The following is a 14,918-nucleotide window of genomic DNA, read 5'->3' on the forward strand; positions in this document are numbered from 1 at the left end:
TGGTTTGGCTCCAATTTGGCCATAGGCGGATTTAGCTTCGAAAAACGGGCCAAGAGGAGAAAATTTACCTCGTTTGGCGGTCAAAAAACCCTCCAGTGCGGTGGCGGGTGGCGGCAGCCGACTCCTCCGGCGACTAGTTCTTCTTCTCCGGCGAGGGCACTGGCGGCTACAGTTTGGGGTCAGGTGTGGGTGAGGTTATTTATAACCTTCTCCTTTTAATCTCAGCCATCCATCACGGTTTAATCTGGGCCGTCCGATCGCGATTAAAATGGAAATAAATCTGGGACGTCTATCGTGATTTGATCTGGGCCATCCGTGCGTGATTCAATCTGGGTCGTCCGCACGGGTGAGATCTGGGCCGTTCGATCGCGTGCACGCGGATCGCTCACATGGCTCCGTCCGTGTGGTCTTCCGCGTCAGCTTCCTTGCCACGCGGCGTGTTCTGGTTGGTCAGAGCTGCTGATTGGGTTGCTGACGTGGCTGCTAATGTGGCACAACTTTTTTAAATTGCGTTTTGACCCCCGATTTCTGAATTTCTTTTCAAAAATACCCCCAGAATCTAAATTTTCACCCATTTTTCCCAAAATCAATTTCAATTAAATCCCAAAAAAAAAAATTTACCATATTTTATCATTATTATTATTTTTATTTTTATTAAATTAAATTAAATTAAATTAAAACATTATAAATTAAATATTAAAAAATTAAACTAAAATTCTAATATAAATTAAAATAAATTAAATAAAATAAAAATAATAAATTTGGGTGTTACAACTCTCCCCCTCTTAAAGAAATTTGGTTCCTTAAATTTGCCTCTTACTCTTGGTCGAACAAATGGGGATACTGATCTCTAAAATCTGATTCTAGCTCCCAGGTAGCCTCCCTTGGCGTGTGGTTCTGCCACACGACCTTTACAAATGATATTTCTCGATTGCGAAGTATCTTGCTCTTTCGGTCCGTGATACCGACTGGTACTTCTTCATAAGATAAGTCCTCTTGGAGTGGAAGCGGTTCATGAGCCAAGACATGAGAGGGGTCCGGGTTGTACTTACGTAGCATGGATACATAGAACACATTGTGGACCTTGGAGAGCTCTGGAGGTAGTGCTAGTCTGTAGGCAGCAATACCAATCCTGTCTAAGATTTCAAAAGGTCCAATAAATCGGGGGTTCAATTTTTCTCTCCTGCCGAACCTACTAATTCCCTTGAAAGGAGTGACCTTAAGGAACACCCGGTCGCCTTTCTCAAACGCTAGATCTCTCATTCGAGTGTCTGCATAACTCTTTTGCCTGCTTTGAGCCGTCTGAATGTTCTTTCTGATTTTAACTATTTTAGATGTGGTCTCCTCTACCAACTCAGGGCCGAACAATCTTCTATCGCCCACTTCTTCCCAACAAATTGGTGATCTGCACGGGCGCCCATATAATGCCTCATATGGAGCCATGCCGATGCCTGCTTGGTAGCTGTTGTTGTAGGCAAACTCTATCAGGAGTAGATGGTCGTCCCAATGACCCCCGGAGTCAAGGACACATGCTCAGAGCATATCCTCAAGTGTACGAATTGTCCTTTCTGATTGTCCATCAGTCTGAGGATTTAAGGCAGTACTGAGAGACAGCTTTGTTCCCATGACTTGCTGAAAGCTACTCCAAAATCGAGAAGTGAACCTGGGGTCCCTGTCGGATACCACTATCATTGGAACTCCGTGCAATCTGACTATTTCCCAGATATACATTCTTGCCAACTTGTCCAAGGGGTCAGTCATTCTGATGGCCAAGAAGTGAGAAGATTTGGTAAGCTGGTCAACGATTACCCAGATGGCGTCATGTCCTGAACATGCCTTGGATAATCGTGTTACCAAGTCCATGGTGATGTGTTCCCACTTCCACTCCGGAATTGGTAACGGCTGAAGTAGCCCACCTGGGCGCTGATGCTCTGCCTTGACCTGCTGACATACCAAACATTTAGATACAAAGTCGGCTATGTCTCTCTTCATCCCATTCCACCAAAATCGGGGTCGCATGCCTTGGTACATTTTGGTGCTTCCTGGATGCATGGCAAACTTCGAGCTATGGGACTCTGTCATGATGTCTCTCTTTAACTCACTGTTATCTGGGACACACACCTTGTCTTGGAAACGGAGTAATCCATCGGCAGAGATTCAGAATTCTGAGCTCACTCCTTGTTCTGCATCCTTCTTGCGGGCTACTAGGGTGGGGTCGACTGACTGGGCTTCCCTTATTCTCTGGATTAACTCGGGCTGGACTGTCATGTGGCCCAAACATGTGACTCTCCTCAAGTCCTTAAGTCGAACCTGTTGTGTGGCCCTAATTTGCCTGCATTCTAAAACCATCAAATGGGCTAAGATACCTGCACTTTTTCTGCTGAGAGCATCTGCTACTACATTGCCCTTACTCGAATGGTATAAGATATCACAATTATAGTCCTTAAGGAGTTCCATCCACCTTCTCTGACGCATGTTGAGATCTTTCTGAGTGAATATGTGTTTCAAACTCTTATGATCAGTATAGATCTGAAAGGTCTCTCCGTACAAGTAGTGGCGCTAGGTTTTCAAGGCGTGTATGATTGCGGCAAGCTCCAAGTCGTGGGTGAGATAATTCTTCTCATGATTCTTTAATTGCCTGGACCCATATGTTATGACCTTTCCATGCTGCATCAGGACACAACCCAGGCCTAGATAGGAGGCATCACTATAAACTGTATATCCCCCCGATCCACTCGGTAAAGTCAGTACGGGTGCAGTAGTCAGCTGCTTCTTTAATTCTGAAAAATTTTTTTTGCAGTCCTCATTCCACTCAAATTTGACATTCTTCTTCGTGAGTCGGGTTAGAGGAGCTGCTAGGCTGGAGAATCCTTCAACAAACCTGCGGTAATAACCTGCCATCCCCAGAAAACTCCAGATTTCTTTAACTGATGTCAACTTCTCCCAGCCATGTACCGTTTCAACCTTTTCGGGATTCACTAATACTCCTTCCTTCGATATGATGTGTTCTAGGAAGGCGGTATGCTTAAACCAGAATCCACACTTACTCAACTTTGCATATAACTTCTTGTTTCTGAGGACCTGCAAAACTTGGGCAAGATGATGAGCATGTTCTTCTCTGCTTTTTGAGTAGACTAAGATGTCATCAATGAACATGATAACAAATTGATCCAGGAACTCTCTGAACACTCTGTTCATCAGATCCATAAAGATTGTCGGGGCGTTGGTTAGCCCAAATGGCATGACCAGGAACTCATAGTGTCCGTACCTGGTTCGAAAAGCCGTCTTGGGGATGTCTTCTATTCTTATATTCACCTGATGGTAACCTGATCGTAGGTCTATTTTAGAGAAGATCTGTACACCCTGCAGCTGATCGAAGAGGTCATCAATTCTGGAAAGGGGATATTTGTTGTTGACCGTAACTTTGTTCAATCCTTTGTAATCAATACACAGTCTCAACGTTCCATCTCCCTTCCTTGCAAAAGTGACTCCGGCATCCCAAGGGGACACACTGTGTCTAATAAAACCACTGTCTTGCAATTCAGTGATATGTTTCCTCAGCTCTTCCATCTCAATGCGGCTCATGCGGTAAGGAGCAACCGAAATGGGCTGGGTGCCTGCCTGGCTGTCAGTTTATAGTGAACTCGACTTCCCTATCCACTGGCAGTCCGGGTAGTTTGTCCAGAAACACATCTAGAAAGTCTCAAACTACCGGAATCTCTTGGATACAAATTTCCTTCTTGGGCTTGCCTAGTTAGAGAAAATAGGAAGATTAAGGTACTAAAAAATTAAGGAAACTTGCCATCAAGGAATAAGTACTAAATGATTTTATTAATTTGTAAATGGCTCCTCATTGGGAGGATTAAATACAACTTTCTTGTTAAAGCAATCTATGGTGGCGTGATACGCCGCTAGCCAATCCATTCCTAAGATTACATCAAAATCCCCCGTGTCTAAACCTATCAGGTCTACACTCAGTTTCCTATTTGCTATCTCCACGGCACAAGCCCTGTAGATAACTTCTCCTAATAGTGTTTCACCCCCAGCAGTAGACATAAATAACAATGAATCAAGTTTATAAGGTGATACATTAAGTTTGGAAGCAAAAACATGCGAAACAAATGAATGCGATGCACCAGTGTCAAATAAAACATGAGCAATATGGTCACAGATAGTGTACATACCCTGTACCACGTCCGGGTCAGCGTCGGCATCCTGCTGGGTAAGGTTGTAAACCCTGCCCTGAAAAGGAGGTCTTCCTTGGTTCTGGTTCCTCGGGCACTCTCTCGCATAGTGCTGGGTACTACCACATATGCGACAAGTGTTGTTGAGACGGTAGCATGATCAGTCCCCATGATCCCTGCCACAGTGTTGGCAGATCTTTCCACGTGCTGCCCCTGGAGTTTGAGGAGGGGCCTGGATCACTAGTCTGGGCCTCTTATTTGGTTAGACCGGCGCAGTAGGTGCTGGTCTGCGGGGTGGAGCCGTGGGTCGGTGACTCCCTACTGACTGAGGACGGGTGTTGAAACTCCTCTCCATAATCTGTGCCTTTGCTAGAACGGCTAAGTATGTCTTGAGCTCCAGTACCAATAAGTGTTGCTTGATTTCTGGGCGGAGGCCCCACTAGAATCTCCTGGCCTTCCTACCTTCATCCATCAATGTCTCCGGGGAGTATCGGCCCAGCTTTAGGAACTTACTAGCATATTCTGATATTGTCATGTTTCCCTGAACTAGCTGAACAAACTTCATCTCCTTCAGGTGTCGGATGTGCTTAGGGAGATACTCCGCATGGAAGGCCGCTAAGAACTACTCCCAGGTGACTGGTGTAGGCAGGGTGGCCTGCTTGAGCTCCCACCAACGACCTGCTTCCCCTACCAGCATGTAGGAAGCAAGGGCAGCTCTCTGCTCGGGAACCACTCCCAAGGTCTTGAAAGCTCTCTCAGTCTCCGCCAACCAGTACTGGGCATCTTCAAAAGAGGATCCCCCTGCAAAAGTGGAAGGGTTCAGTCTCCTGTACCTCTCTATGTAGCCCGGGTCGATCAAGGAAGGAGCTGGGTCCCGTGGAAGAGGGACTGGGCCTAGCTGGGGATAGACTAAGGGGCCCTGTGGTGGCACCTGCTGATATGGTGGGGGCACCGGATTGTATTGTGGCGATGCCAGGCAGTATGGTGGCTGGGGCACTGGTTCATACTGCGGCGGTGGTGCCGAGTGGTACTGTGGTGGAGCAGGCTCGTGCCGGGGTGGCTCGGGATCTGCTTGCTGTAGTGGTGGCTCAACCCGTGGTAGTGAGGGAGGTTCGGGTAACTCTCTTCTCTCCTCTCGACTTTGCTAGGCGGCCATGATCCTTTCCAGCATCTCAAATATTCTGTCCACATCTTTCCGAAGCGAATCATCCCGGGTTGCTCGGTTTAGTGGGGGTCTTCCTCTCCTCATTTCTTTGCACCTGCATTTCACACGGAAGAGTTGAGTAACGATTTATCAGTGAGTATTTCTCTAAGCATTATTGTGTAAGGGATGAGTCCGAGGAACGTGGCTCTGATACCAATTGTAACGGCCCCGGAAATTTAAAATGAAGATGCATGTATTAAAAATTCTAAGTGCGGAAGCGAAATAAAAATTTTGATTAATATCCCTTACACAATAGCCATAAACGTATTCAACGTATAAAAAAATAAGCTAATTAAAAGAAATACTCGAAATAAAAACTATAAATAGAACTATAAAATCTTTAGGCGTCTAACTCGTCATCTTCCTGCGGAACGGGCTCAGGAACCACGTCTTCCTGATCTGAAATGGTTAAGTAAGGAATGAGCTACACTAGTCCAGTAAAGACATCACACTATCTCACTGCCACAGAAGTAAAGGTTGGTAGAAAACAAAAACAACAAATGGAGCATAATTTACAATAAACTCATTTATTAATAATAAAAATCTTTCCTGTCCACTTACCTCGGTGAGATTCGTGAAAATAACATATAGAAATAATAACATTATAACCATCATAAAATCATATACACTTTGTAACATAACACATGTTATACTTTTGCACTTCAATAATCAGATAATAAATTTCCTCTTTTACCAGTCTACTAGTATCCATTGTGATCCATAGGGGGGTCCCCGCTACACGTGAACCATTAACATTAATAACCTGATTCCAGGGTCGTCCCCATACCCCATCTGATATGGGCGCCAAAACCATGAACCTCAATACCCCATTCGGTATGAGGGTGAAACGGGTCGTCCCTATACCCCGTCTGGTATGGGCGCCAAAACACATAAGGTCTCCATACCCCGTCCGATATGAGAGACCACATTCCCGGTAGGGTTCCCTACGGACCCGGTCCGTCCACCATCTCCCAGGATATCTAGTCAGGCTATCCACATTATTCATTTATCAATTCACATAACTTTTTTCCCATTTTTCTTGGTCTCAATTATCCAATCATACACAAACACGTAAACTAATAATGAACACCAAACAAACAACACAACATCGGGCTCACCATAATTCAAACCATAATAAAAGAAACTATGATTCATGCATACGAAACCATAAAATAAATACATTAAATACCATACTGCATTTAAAGTTGAAAAATAGATCAAACAACAACTGACCGAAAAATACATCAGATTCGGGCTCCATTAGCAATCTTAATTAATTATACATATCTATTAATCCATAAAATAACGTTTATCATTTATTAAACTTTAATACCATGATAGGAAACAGGGTGAGAGATCCTTACTTGTTTCACGGTTTGAAATCGGCTCTACAGTGCTTACGGGCTGTCCCTAAATTCATTGAATTTTTTCTCGAGAAACTGAAACGCACTACCGGTACCTGCACGTATCCCAAAAAACTCCAAATCAGATCCAGGGTCCTTTTTTGGCCAATATCGAAATTCTGGCACAGTGGCTCCACCGTGGCACTGCCCGTCCGCGGCATTGGTTCCTGCGATAAAACAACCCTAGGGCCCTCGGTGAGCTAAAAAATCACGAAAAACTGAGACTTACCAGCGGCGAAGCTCTCGGGTGCGGCGGCTTCTCCGGCGCGAGTCGCGGTTTGATGTTTTGCTCCTGTCAACCTGTAGAGAAAATGACGGTGATCACAGTGGTGTAAAAATTGCATCAAACGGGAAACGGAAAGGGCCTCATCGGAGGCAAAAATCGAAGGAAGCCGCGGCAGCGCCGCTGGACTTCGGTGGTGTTTTTCGGCCGATTGGCCAATGGTTTGGCTCCGATTTGACCATAGGCAGATTCAGCTTCGAAAAACGGGCCAAGGAGAGAAAATTTACCTCGTTTGGCGGTCAAAAAACCCTCCGGTGCGGTGGCGGGTGGCGGCGGTCGGCTCCTCCGGCAACTGATTCTTCTTTTCCGGTGAGGGCACTGGCGGCTAGGGTTTGGGGTCGGGTGTGGGTGAGGTTATTTATAACCTTCTCTTTTTAATCTCAGCCGTCCATCACGGTTTAATCTGGGCTGTCTGATCGCGATTAAAATAAAAATAAATTTGGGCCGTCCATCGCGATTTGATCTGGGTCGTCCGTGCGTGATTCAATTTGGGTTGTTCGATCGCGTACACGCGGATCGCTCACGTGGCTCCATCTGCGTGGTCTCCCACGTTAGCTTTCTTGCCACGCGGCGTGTTCTGGTTGGCCGGGACTGCTGACTGGGATGCTGATGTGGCACAATTTTCGTAAATTGCGTTTTGACACCTGATTTTCGATTTTCTTTTCAAAAACACCCCTAGAATCCAAATTTTCACCCATTTTTTTCAAAAACAATTTCAATTAAATTCCAAAAAAAAGTTTACCCTATTTTATCATTATTATTATTTTTATTTTCATTAAATTAAATTAAATTAAATTAAAATCTTATAAATTAAATATTAAAAAATTAAACTAAAATTCTAATATAAATTAAAATAAATTAAAAAAATAAAAGTAATAAATTTGGGTGTTACATGGCATTTGATTGATGCTTCAATGTGGGGAAAAAGAAAATCAAACCATCTTTTTTAAAAAAAAACTTGGTGATTATAATAATCATAAATTTCTTAAATATTAATGCTCCAATTTCCAAAAAGAAAAATTCAATGTCCAAAATTTGTGCATGGTAATGTAAAGAACAACATGTTTATTAGGTACTTGAAAAACATTATTGAAGAGAAATATGCATCATTGTCCTAATCTTTGAAATTCTTATTTTTTTTGTCTTTTTAAAATTAATAATATACAGATAAAATGTAAATAATAAAAGTATTTATAATACATTTTACGGAAAAAAAAAAAAAAGAAAAACAAATTTTTATTTACTCAAAGCACTCCAGTGGTTTATGCAATGTTTGGTAAAAGCCTTTTGAGTTGCTTTTTTTTCAAAGCAAAACTGTGCTTATAAACAAACTTTTATGTAATGAAATATTTGTTTATTGCCTGCCTTCTTCAAAAGGTTCAATTGGACATAATTTGCTTTTAAAGAGAAGTAAACAAAAATCATTAATGAGCTTTAATTAATTACTAAATATATAACATTAATATAGAATACATAAAATAAATATATTTATTTTAACTTCTAAAATGCTTATGACGAAAAACAAATAAAAACATAATTATATTAATATAATATTTATTCATTTATTATTACCAAATACAAATATTTTAATAATATCTAATTAAAGTATTTTACTAAACACTGATTATTTTTTATTACAACAATTTAGAAAGAGACTACCATCAGTTTGTTATCATCACATCTAAACTATGAAAATCTACAATTGAACACTACCGGCCTCCAGAGAATAAACAAAATCTGAAATTGCAGCACGTGCAAACACGAAACTTCATAACCAGTAAATATAAAACTTCATAACCAGTAAATATAAAACATGCTAGAGCTACACCTTCAAGCAACATGCTCGCTTTTAAACACTTCTTTTTTCAAGTCCTGCTATCAAGTTATCAATTTTCACCAAATCAGGAGGGTTTTTGAGTACTAAGACATGGTTCATCTGTCTTAAAATAAGGCAGAAATATCACTCGAAATGATTTGAACTCTTCTCAGTGTTGCTCTCAAGTTCTTTCTTCAGCTCCATAGAAAAGTCATCATTGACATCATCATCATCCCAATCATCTTCCCATTGCTGTGTTGTTTCTTTTCCTTCTTCCTTGTCATCCCACTCTGTCAATATAGAAAGAGTGACCAAATTAAGTAATACTAACAAAAAGCTCCTTCTGTATTTCTTTATATTGAACTACATTGAGTGTAACATCATCTACTACAGGTATCAGAACAGGCATTTTTCAACATGTAAAATATCCTAGCACAATGGTAGTCACAATTATTGAGAGAATACCTGACATTGCAATTTTATTCATAGGAGATCCTAACATTCACCATCTTAAGGATAGTCTTACCTGTATCATCCATTTTCTCATAAAGAGAATAATTTCTCAAATGTGAAGAGTAGCATATTGATTCATTTGATACCATAAAAAAGTTTTAAACATTTCATCTCCTCCCCCATCAGAACTTAGCACTTGAAGAGAGTTATGTTTTATTTTAACTGCTTTATTGCCTTTGTAATATCATTTTTGTTGGACCATCTAAGCCATCTGGTAAGTTGTATTCTCATATCAATGCAAATGCTTTCCTACAGTATTATTAGTACAAGAGTCTTTTAACTTTTTTAAGTTTTTACAGTTTTAAGAGATATTATTGATTAGGAGACTAGTTATATTTAGATCTTTTATTGCTTTTAGGATTCTGTTTCATTTTTGGTTGGGGTTACCTTTCTAGCACTAGAATTGCTCTATTTACGACTATAATCTATAAAAAAGGAAAGCATTAGCCTTGTTTATTTGCTTTTCCAGATTTATTTATTCTCTTTTTTACACCTGGTTGCAATAATATATGAATCAAGCCCTACCTTGATTATTCTAGTTGCCTAATGCCTATTTTCTCTTTCAAATATTTCTCGGAACTTACCCTGCATCACCCTCCCTCCTCGGCCACCTGCCTGGAACTTATAAAACCACCAACTATGAAAACAAGAGAAAATGATGATAAATCCTATGACATACATAGTGAAATAGGTTTAGAAGGATAGGATAAAAGAGAAGAAAATCCAATCCACAATCACAGCTTGACAACAACCAAATTACAGGTCATTATTAGGCACTCAATTCAATGAGAATATCAGTAATTTTTTAGGTACTATCTAAAAATGCGTTTATACTTTGCATTTATATGAAATTGCAGTCTAACACTTCTAATTGTATAAATCTCAAATTGTCCAAATATACAAATTACACCCTTTTAAAACCATTTCTCTTAAATTAAGCGCAGCCCTATTCTCTTTTCCCTTTTTTTTGTGTGTTAAAATCAAAATGCGTCAAGGCCATGGGAGAGAAGAAAGAGAGATGAATGATTCTAGGTAATTTGGCCAGCAACAGAAAACATAACAGTGAGTTACAGTTTGAGGCAGCAACCCAACAAAACCACAGGCTGTTATCACTTGGATTGAATTAGATGGTCCCCTTTTCATCCTCGAAAAACCCTCTCTTTAGTTACATCTTTCCCCAGCCATTTTTCAGTTTCAAAGCACATTGCCAGGCAACTATCTGACCTGTACCCAAACCAGAAGGAATCAAATTAAACTTTGTTTGACCTTGTTGGTCTCCATCGAGGGTTGACGAGACTTGGGATTTGGTAATACGATGATTTCCATGAGAAAGAAGCAGAGTAATACATCACATCAGCCTTGGAATGACTCACAGCCACATTCAAAGTTCCATATGGTTTCCTCATTGCTATCTACTCTCTGTCCGAAAAAGGAAAGCTACTTTAGAAGTATGCAGTTCGGCTTTACTTAGTAACATTTCTGAAGCTAAATCTTCCCAGAAAATGACCTGTTCTGAAGATGGGGTTATTTCTAGAATCCGACGAGGCTTCCAACAACTGTTCTTTCTGAGCCAGTAATGAATAAAGGCATGGTGGTATTGATTCCAAAAGGTTCAACAACTTGCTCAAACAAATTGGAAAGACTCAAGCAACTTGGAGAATCTGGGAAATGAAAACAAAGCTAAAAAGGTTAAGCTCAAGGTTAGGAATCTGGGTAGTAGCATGCAAGATGTTCCTTTGAAGGATTTTAGTAGAAGTGGCTTCAATGATGTAAAAATAGATTCCTAGAGGAACAGGATAGCTGATGAGAATATCCTAACAAAACAAAAAGATAGCTATTAGCCAATCCCTAAGAGCAAGCAACTCCTAAAGTCAGTTAGCAGTAAATGTAGACCTTGATGATGGCATTTATGATGATGGTGAAGATGATGCGGGGGCCTAACAAGATTTGGTACCTTGAGAAGGTCAAACATGTTATGTCTTTGCTGCTACTTTCCATGAGAATGAAAGAAGCAGAAAACATCTAAATATATCTAAGGTATTGAAGCAGAATATTGATAGCTTGTATGAGGTCATCAAGTTTATGCAACGAGGGTAAAAGGGATAGATCAGAAGAGTATCAAACAATACTGATTATGTGGAAGAAGATTAAGAAGGGGAAAAGCAGTTCTAGCTGGAAAGTGGGTGGATGAAATTAAGAAAGACACCAAAAGGAAAATAGGGCTGTTGTTAACTCTAATAGAAATGGTTAATAGAGTGTAATCTGAATCTTCCCACAATATAACCAGGGCCAAAGATGGGGAGGTGGGGGGTATTTAGCCTATTTATGAGCTATCAGAATAAGCTTATTACTTATTAAGGATTTTGCTTCTATAGTTAGAAGTTTTATTTTATTCTGTTTTCTTATTTATGTATTCCAATCATCTTTTTTAGATAAATTTATGTATTCTAATCATTCTAGGTTATCCGGACACATTAAAAATAAATGAGTGATTAATCATTATTGAACATACTGCTTAAAAATAAAAAATACTAATATTCAGTCACTAGATTTATTGCTTAATAGCCCTCCAGTTTTAGCTAACATTCTTGTGACTGTTGTTGCTGCCAATCCCCATGATTGTGGATTGGTTTTCTATCCCTTTTTGTACTCTTCTAGACCTATCCTGCTATGCTACATATACCTGTGCACCTGAGGCCAACTTATCACAGCTTAAAACCTTTAAATGAAGGTGCCGAGCTAAACCATGTATTGGAATAAAATCAAGAACCCATTGCACTATATAGCAGTGGCATCAACACAGGAACCTGTTAAAACAGTTGCATTTTGCATGGCCATCACATATTGAAATCCTATATCAGACCATCCTACTCTAACTGAAAATTTCTATCATCATCTCAATCAGACACTGGACTGTTTTGTGATTTACAAAGATTCATAAAGTCACCTCAAAATGAAACAATAACCCAATGTCTATGGAAATATATATATTTAGATAATGGCTAACTCACTTTTTTTTTTTTGAAATATCAGATAATTGCAAACTCACTATCAAGACCTTGTGCTTAGTTTACATGAATTCCTTCAAAAAAATACGCATCAAACTAGCCAACTTAAGAGTAAGAAAGGGGAGAAAAAAAAGAAAACCAGAATTGTAGCTAATCACGAAACAAATCATTCACATGAGGAACGTGGGTAAAACCAACATATAATCGAATAAATTAATCCACTACACCATTTATATGCCTAAGAACTAAGTTACCTTCATTGATTTCGAACTCTTCAAACTCATCATCGTCCTCAAACAAATCAATTTTGGGATCCTCAGTCGCTGCCTTGGGTTCCTTCTCCATTGCTATCTAAAACTTGCCAGACCTGCAAATCTCACTTCCAAATTAATTAAGCAAAACAAGCCCAAATACGAGTGACATTCCATTCTGAAAGCAAATTGAGAATTTTTTTTTTTTAAAAGCTGAACTTAACAAACTTGCTAGGAAAAAATGGCTTCCATTAAAAAAGAAGAAGGAAAAACTGCGTAAAAATGGCTGAAAAATAAAACCCTAACTCTCGAATTCTTCTGCAACACCGCTTTATTTTAAACCAGCAGCATAGACTCAAACACAGAGAACCCCGTGTAGAAAACCACACATCTCATGAAATATTTGTGTGTGCGTGTGTGTGTGTGTGTGAGAGAGAGAGAGAGAGAGAGAGAGAGAGAGAGATTTACAATTCCAAGAGAATGAAAGCTGCAGAGACTAGGATCAGTGAAGAGGTCTCTTGCTGATGCTCGTAAAAATTGCTTCGTGGAGTTTGGTAGTATACGGTGTCGAATTGTGATCTGGAATATTGGGTTTGGGGCTAATGATTATGGGCTGGGTTCGATTTCTCTGTGCCTGGCTTTGTCATGTCTAAATTTTTCCAAAATATACTGGGTAAGTTATTAAATTAATTTTTAATTTTTTATCATTATTTAATTTTTAATATTTTATTACAATTTCATTTTTTGATTTTTTAATTTTTAAATGATTAATTTTTTTTATTTTTATTTTCATTAGAAAAATTAAAATAATTAAATTATTTGAATATTTTAAAAAATAAGTTAAAAATAATTTTAATTAATTAATTAAATTAATAAATAATTAATAATAAAAAAATATTTTTAATATTATTATTAATTTAATTAATTAATTAAAATTATTTTTAAAATATTCAAATAATTTAATTATTTTACATTTTTTATTAAAAAAATTTAAAAAAATTAAACATTTAAAACAAATAAAGAACGTTAGCTATCAAGTAATAACAAAAAGACTATTTATAAATAAACTATAATAAGTATCAAACATTAAAGATAGTTTATTAATTTACTCAAATATACATATATGTATAACGGTCCCAAAAATTTAAATGAAATATATGTACTAAAAATCTCAAATACGGAAGCGTAATAAAAATTTTGATTAAAATCTTTTACACAATAACCAAAACGTACTCAAAACATGAAAGAACAAACTAACTAAAAGAGATACTCGAAATAAGAACTATAAATATAACTATGAAGTCTTTAGGCGTCCCCTTCGCCGTCTTCCTGCGAAACGGGCTCGGGAACAACGTCTTCCTGATCTGAAATGGTTAAATAAGGAATGAGTTACACCAGCCCAGTAAAGACATCACACTATCTCACCGCCACGGAAGTAAAGGTGGGTAGAAAACAAAAATGACCAATAGAGCATAATTTATAACGAACTCGTTTATTAATATAAAAACTTTTACTGTCCACTTACCTCGGTGAAATCCATGAAAACAACATATGAAAACAATAACTTTATAATATCATGAAATCATACACACTTTATAACATAACACATATCATACATTTACATTTCAATCATCAGAAACAGATTTCCACTTTTACCAGCCTACTAGTATCCCTGGGGATCCATAGGGGGTCCCTGCTACACGTGAATCATTACCATTTACAACCTGATCCCAGGGCCGTCCCCATACCCCGTCCGGTATGGGCGCCAAAAACCATGAACCTTAATACCCCGTTCGGTATGAGGGTGAAACGGGCCGTCCCCATACCCCGTCCGGTATGGGTGCCAAAACACATAAGGTCTCCATACCCCGTCCGGTATGAGAGACCACGTTCCCGGTAGGGTTCCCTACGGACTCGGTCCGTCCACCATCTCTCAGGATATCTAGTCAGGCTGTCCACATTATCCACTCATCAATTCATATAACCTTTTTGCCTTTTTCCTTGATCTCAATCATCCAATCATACACAACATATAAACCAGTAATTGACACCAAACAAGACAACACAGTATCAGGTTCATCATAATACAAACCATAATAAAAGAAACCATGATTTATGCATACGAGACCATAACATAATTACATCAAACATCATACTGCATTTAATACTGAAAATTAGATCAAACAATAACAGACCAACACTGTATCAGACTCGGGCTCCATTGACAACCTTAATCAATTATACATCTATAAAGTC

At 39.0% G+C, this 14,918-nt stretch overlaps 1 protein-coding gene across 2 annotated transcripts; it reads right to left on the bottom strand.

Annotated features, from left to right (window-relative positions):
* Window positions 1-8,827: 8,827 nt before the first annotated feature.
* LOC110808781 (protein DSS1 HOMOLOG ON CHROMOSOME V-like) lies at window positions 8,828-13,286 on the bottom strand. 2 transcript variants are annotated; one of them, XM_022034387.2, is made up of 3 exons: window positions 13,131-13,286; window positions 12,666-12,778; window positions 8,828-9,180 (listed from the first exon to the last, which is right to left on the bottom strand). In XM_022034387.2, exons 2-3 carry the CDS (start codon window positions 12,754-12,756, stop codon window positions 9,035-9,037), a joined length of 237 nt encoding a protein of 78 aa, XP_021890079.1. In that variant the 5' UTR covers window positions 12,757-12,778; window positions 13,131-13,286; the 3' UTR covers window positions 8,828-9,034. The 2 variants fall into 2 exon arrangements, with proteins under 2 accessions (XP_021890079.1, XP_021890085.1); XM_022034393.2 differs by lacking the exon at window positions 13,131-13,286 and adding an exon at window positions 12,969-13,117.
* Between the last annotated feature and the right edge of the window lie 1,632 nt (window positions 13,287-14,918).

The sequence above is a fragment of the Carica papaya genome, chromosome 1 (genome assembly GCF_054855325.1).
Source record: "Carica papaya isolate Zhongbai chromosome 1, ASM5485532v1, whole genome shotgun sequence".
In the NCBI taxonomy this organism is placed as follows: Eukaryota; Viridiplantae; Streptophyta; class Magnoliopsida; order Brassicales; family Caricaceae; genus Carica; species Carica papaya.

Excerpts from the sequence above, each read along its gene's own strand:
- LOC110808781 (XM_022034387.2), bottom strand. The coding sequence starts at position 12,756 with ATGGAGAAGGAACCCAAGGCAGCGACTGAGGATCCCAAAATTGATTTG. Across the intron at positions 9,181-12,665 it reads AGAGTTCGAAATCAATGAAG|AGTGGGATGACAAGGAAGAA; the intron begins GTAACTTAGTTC and ends CTATATTGACAG.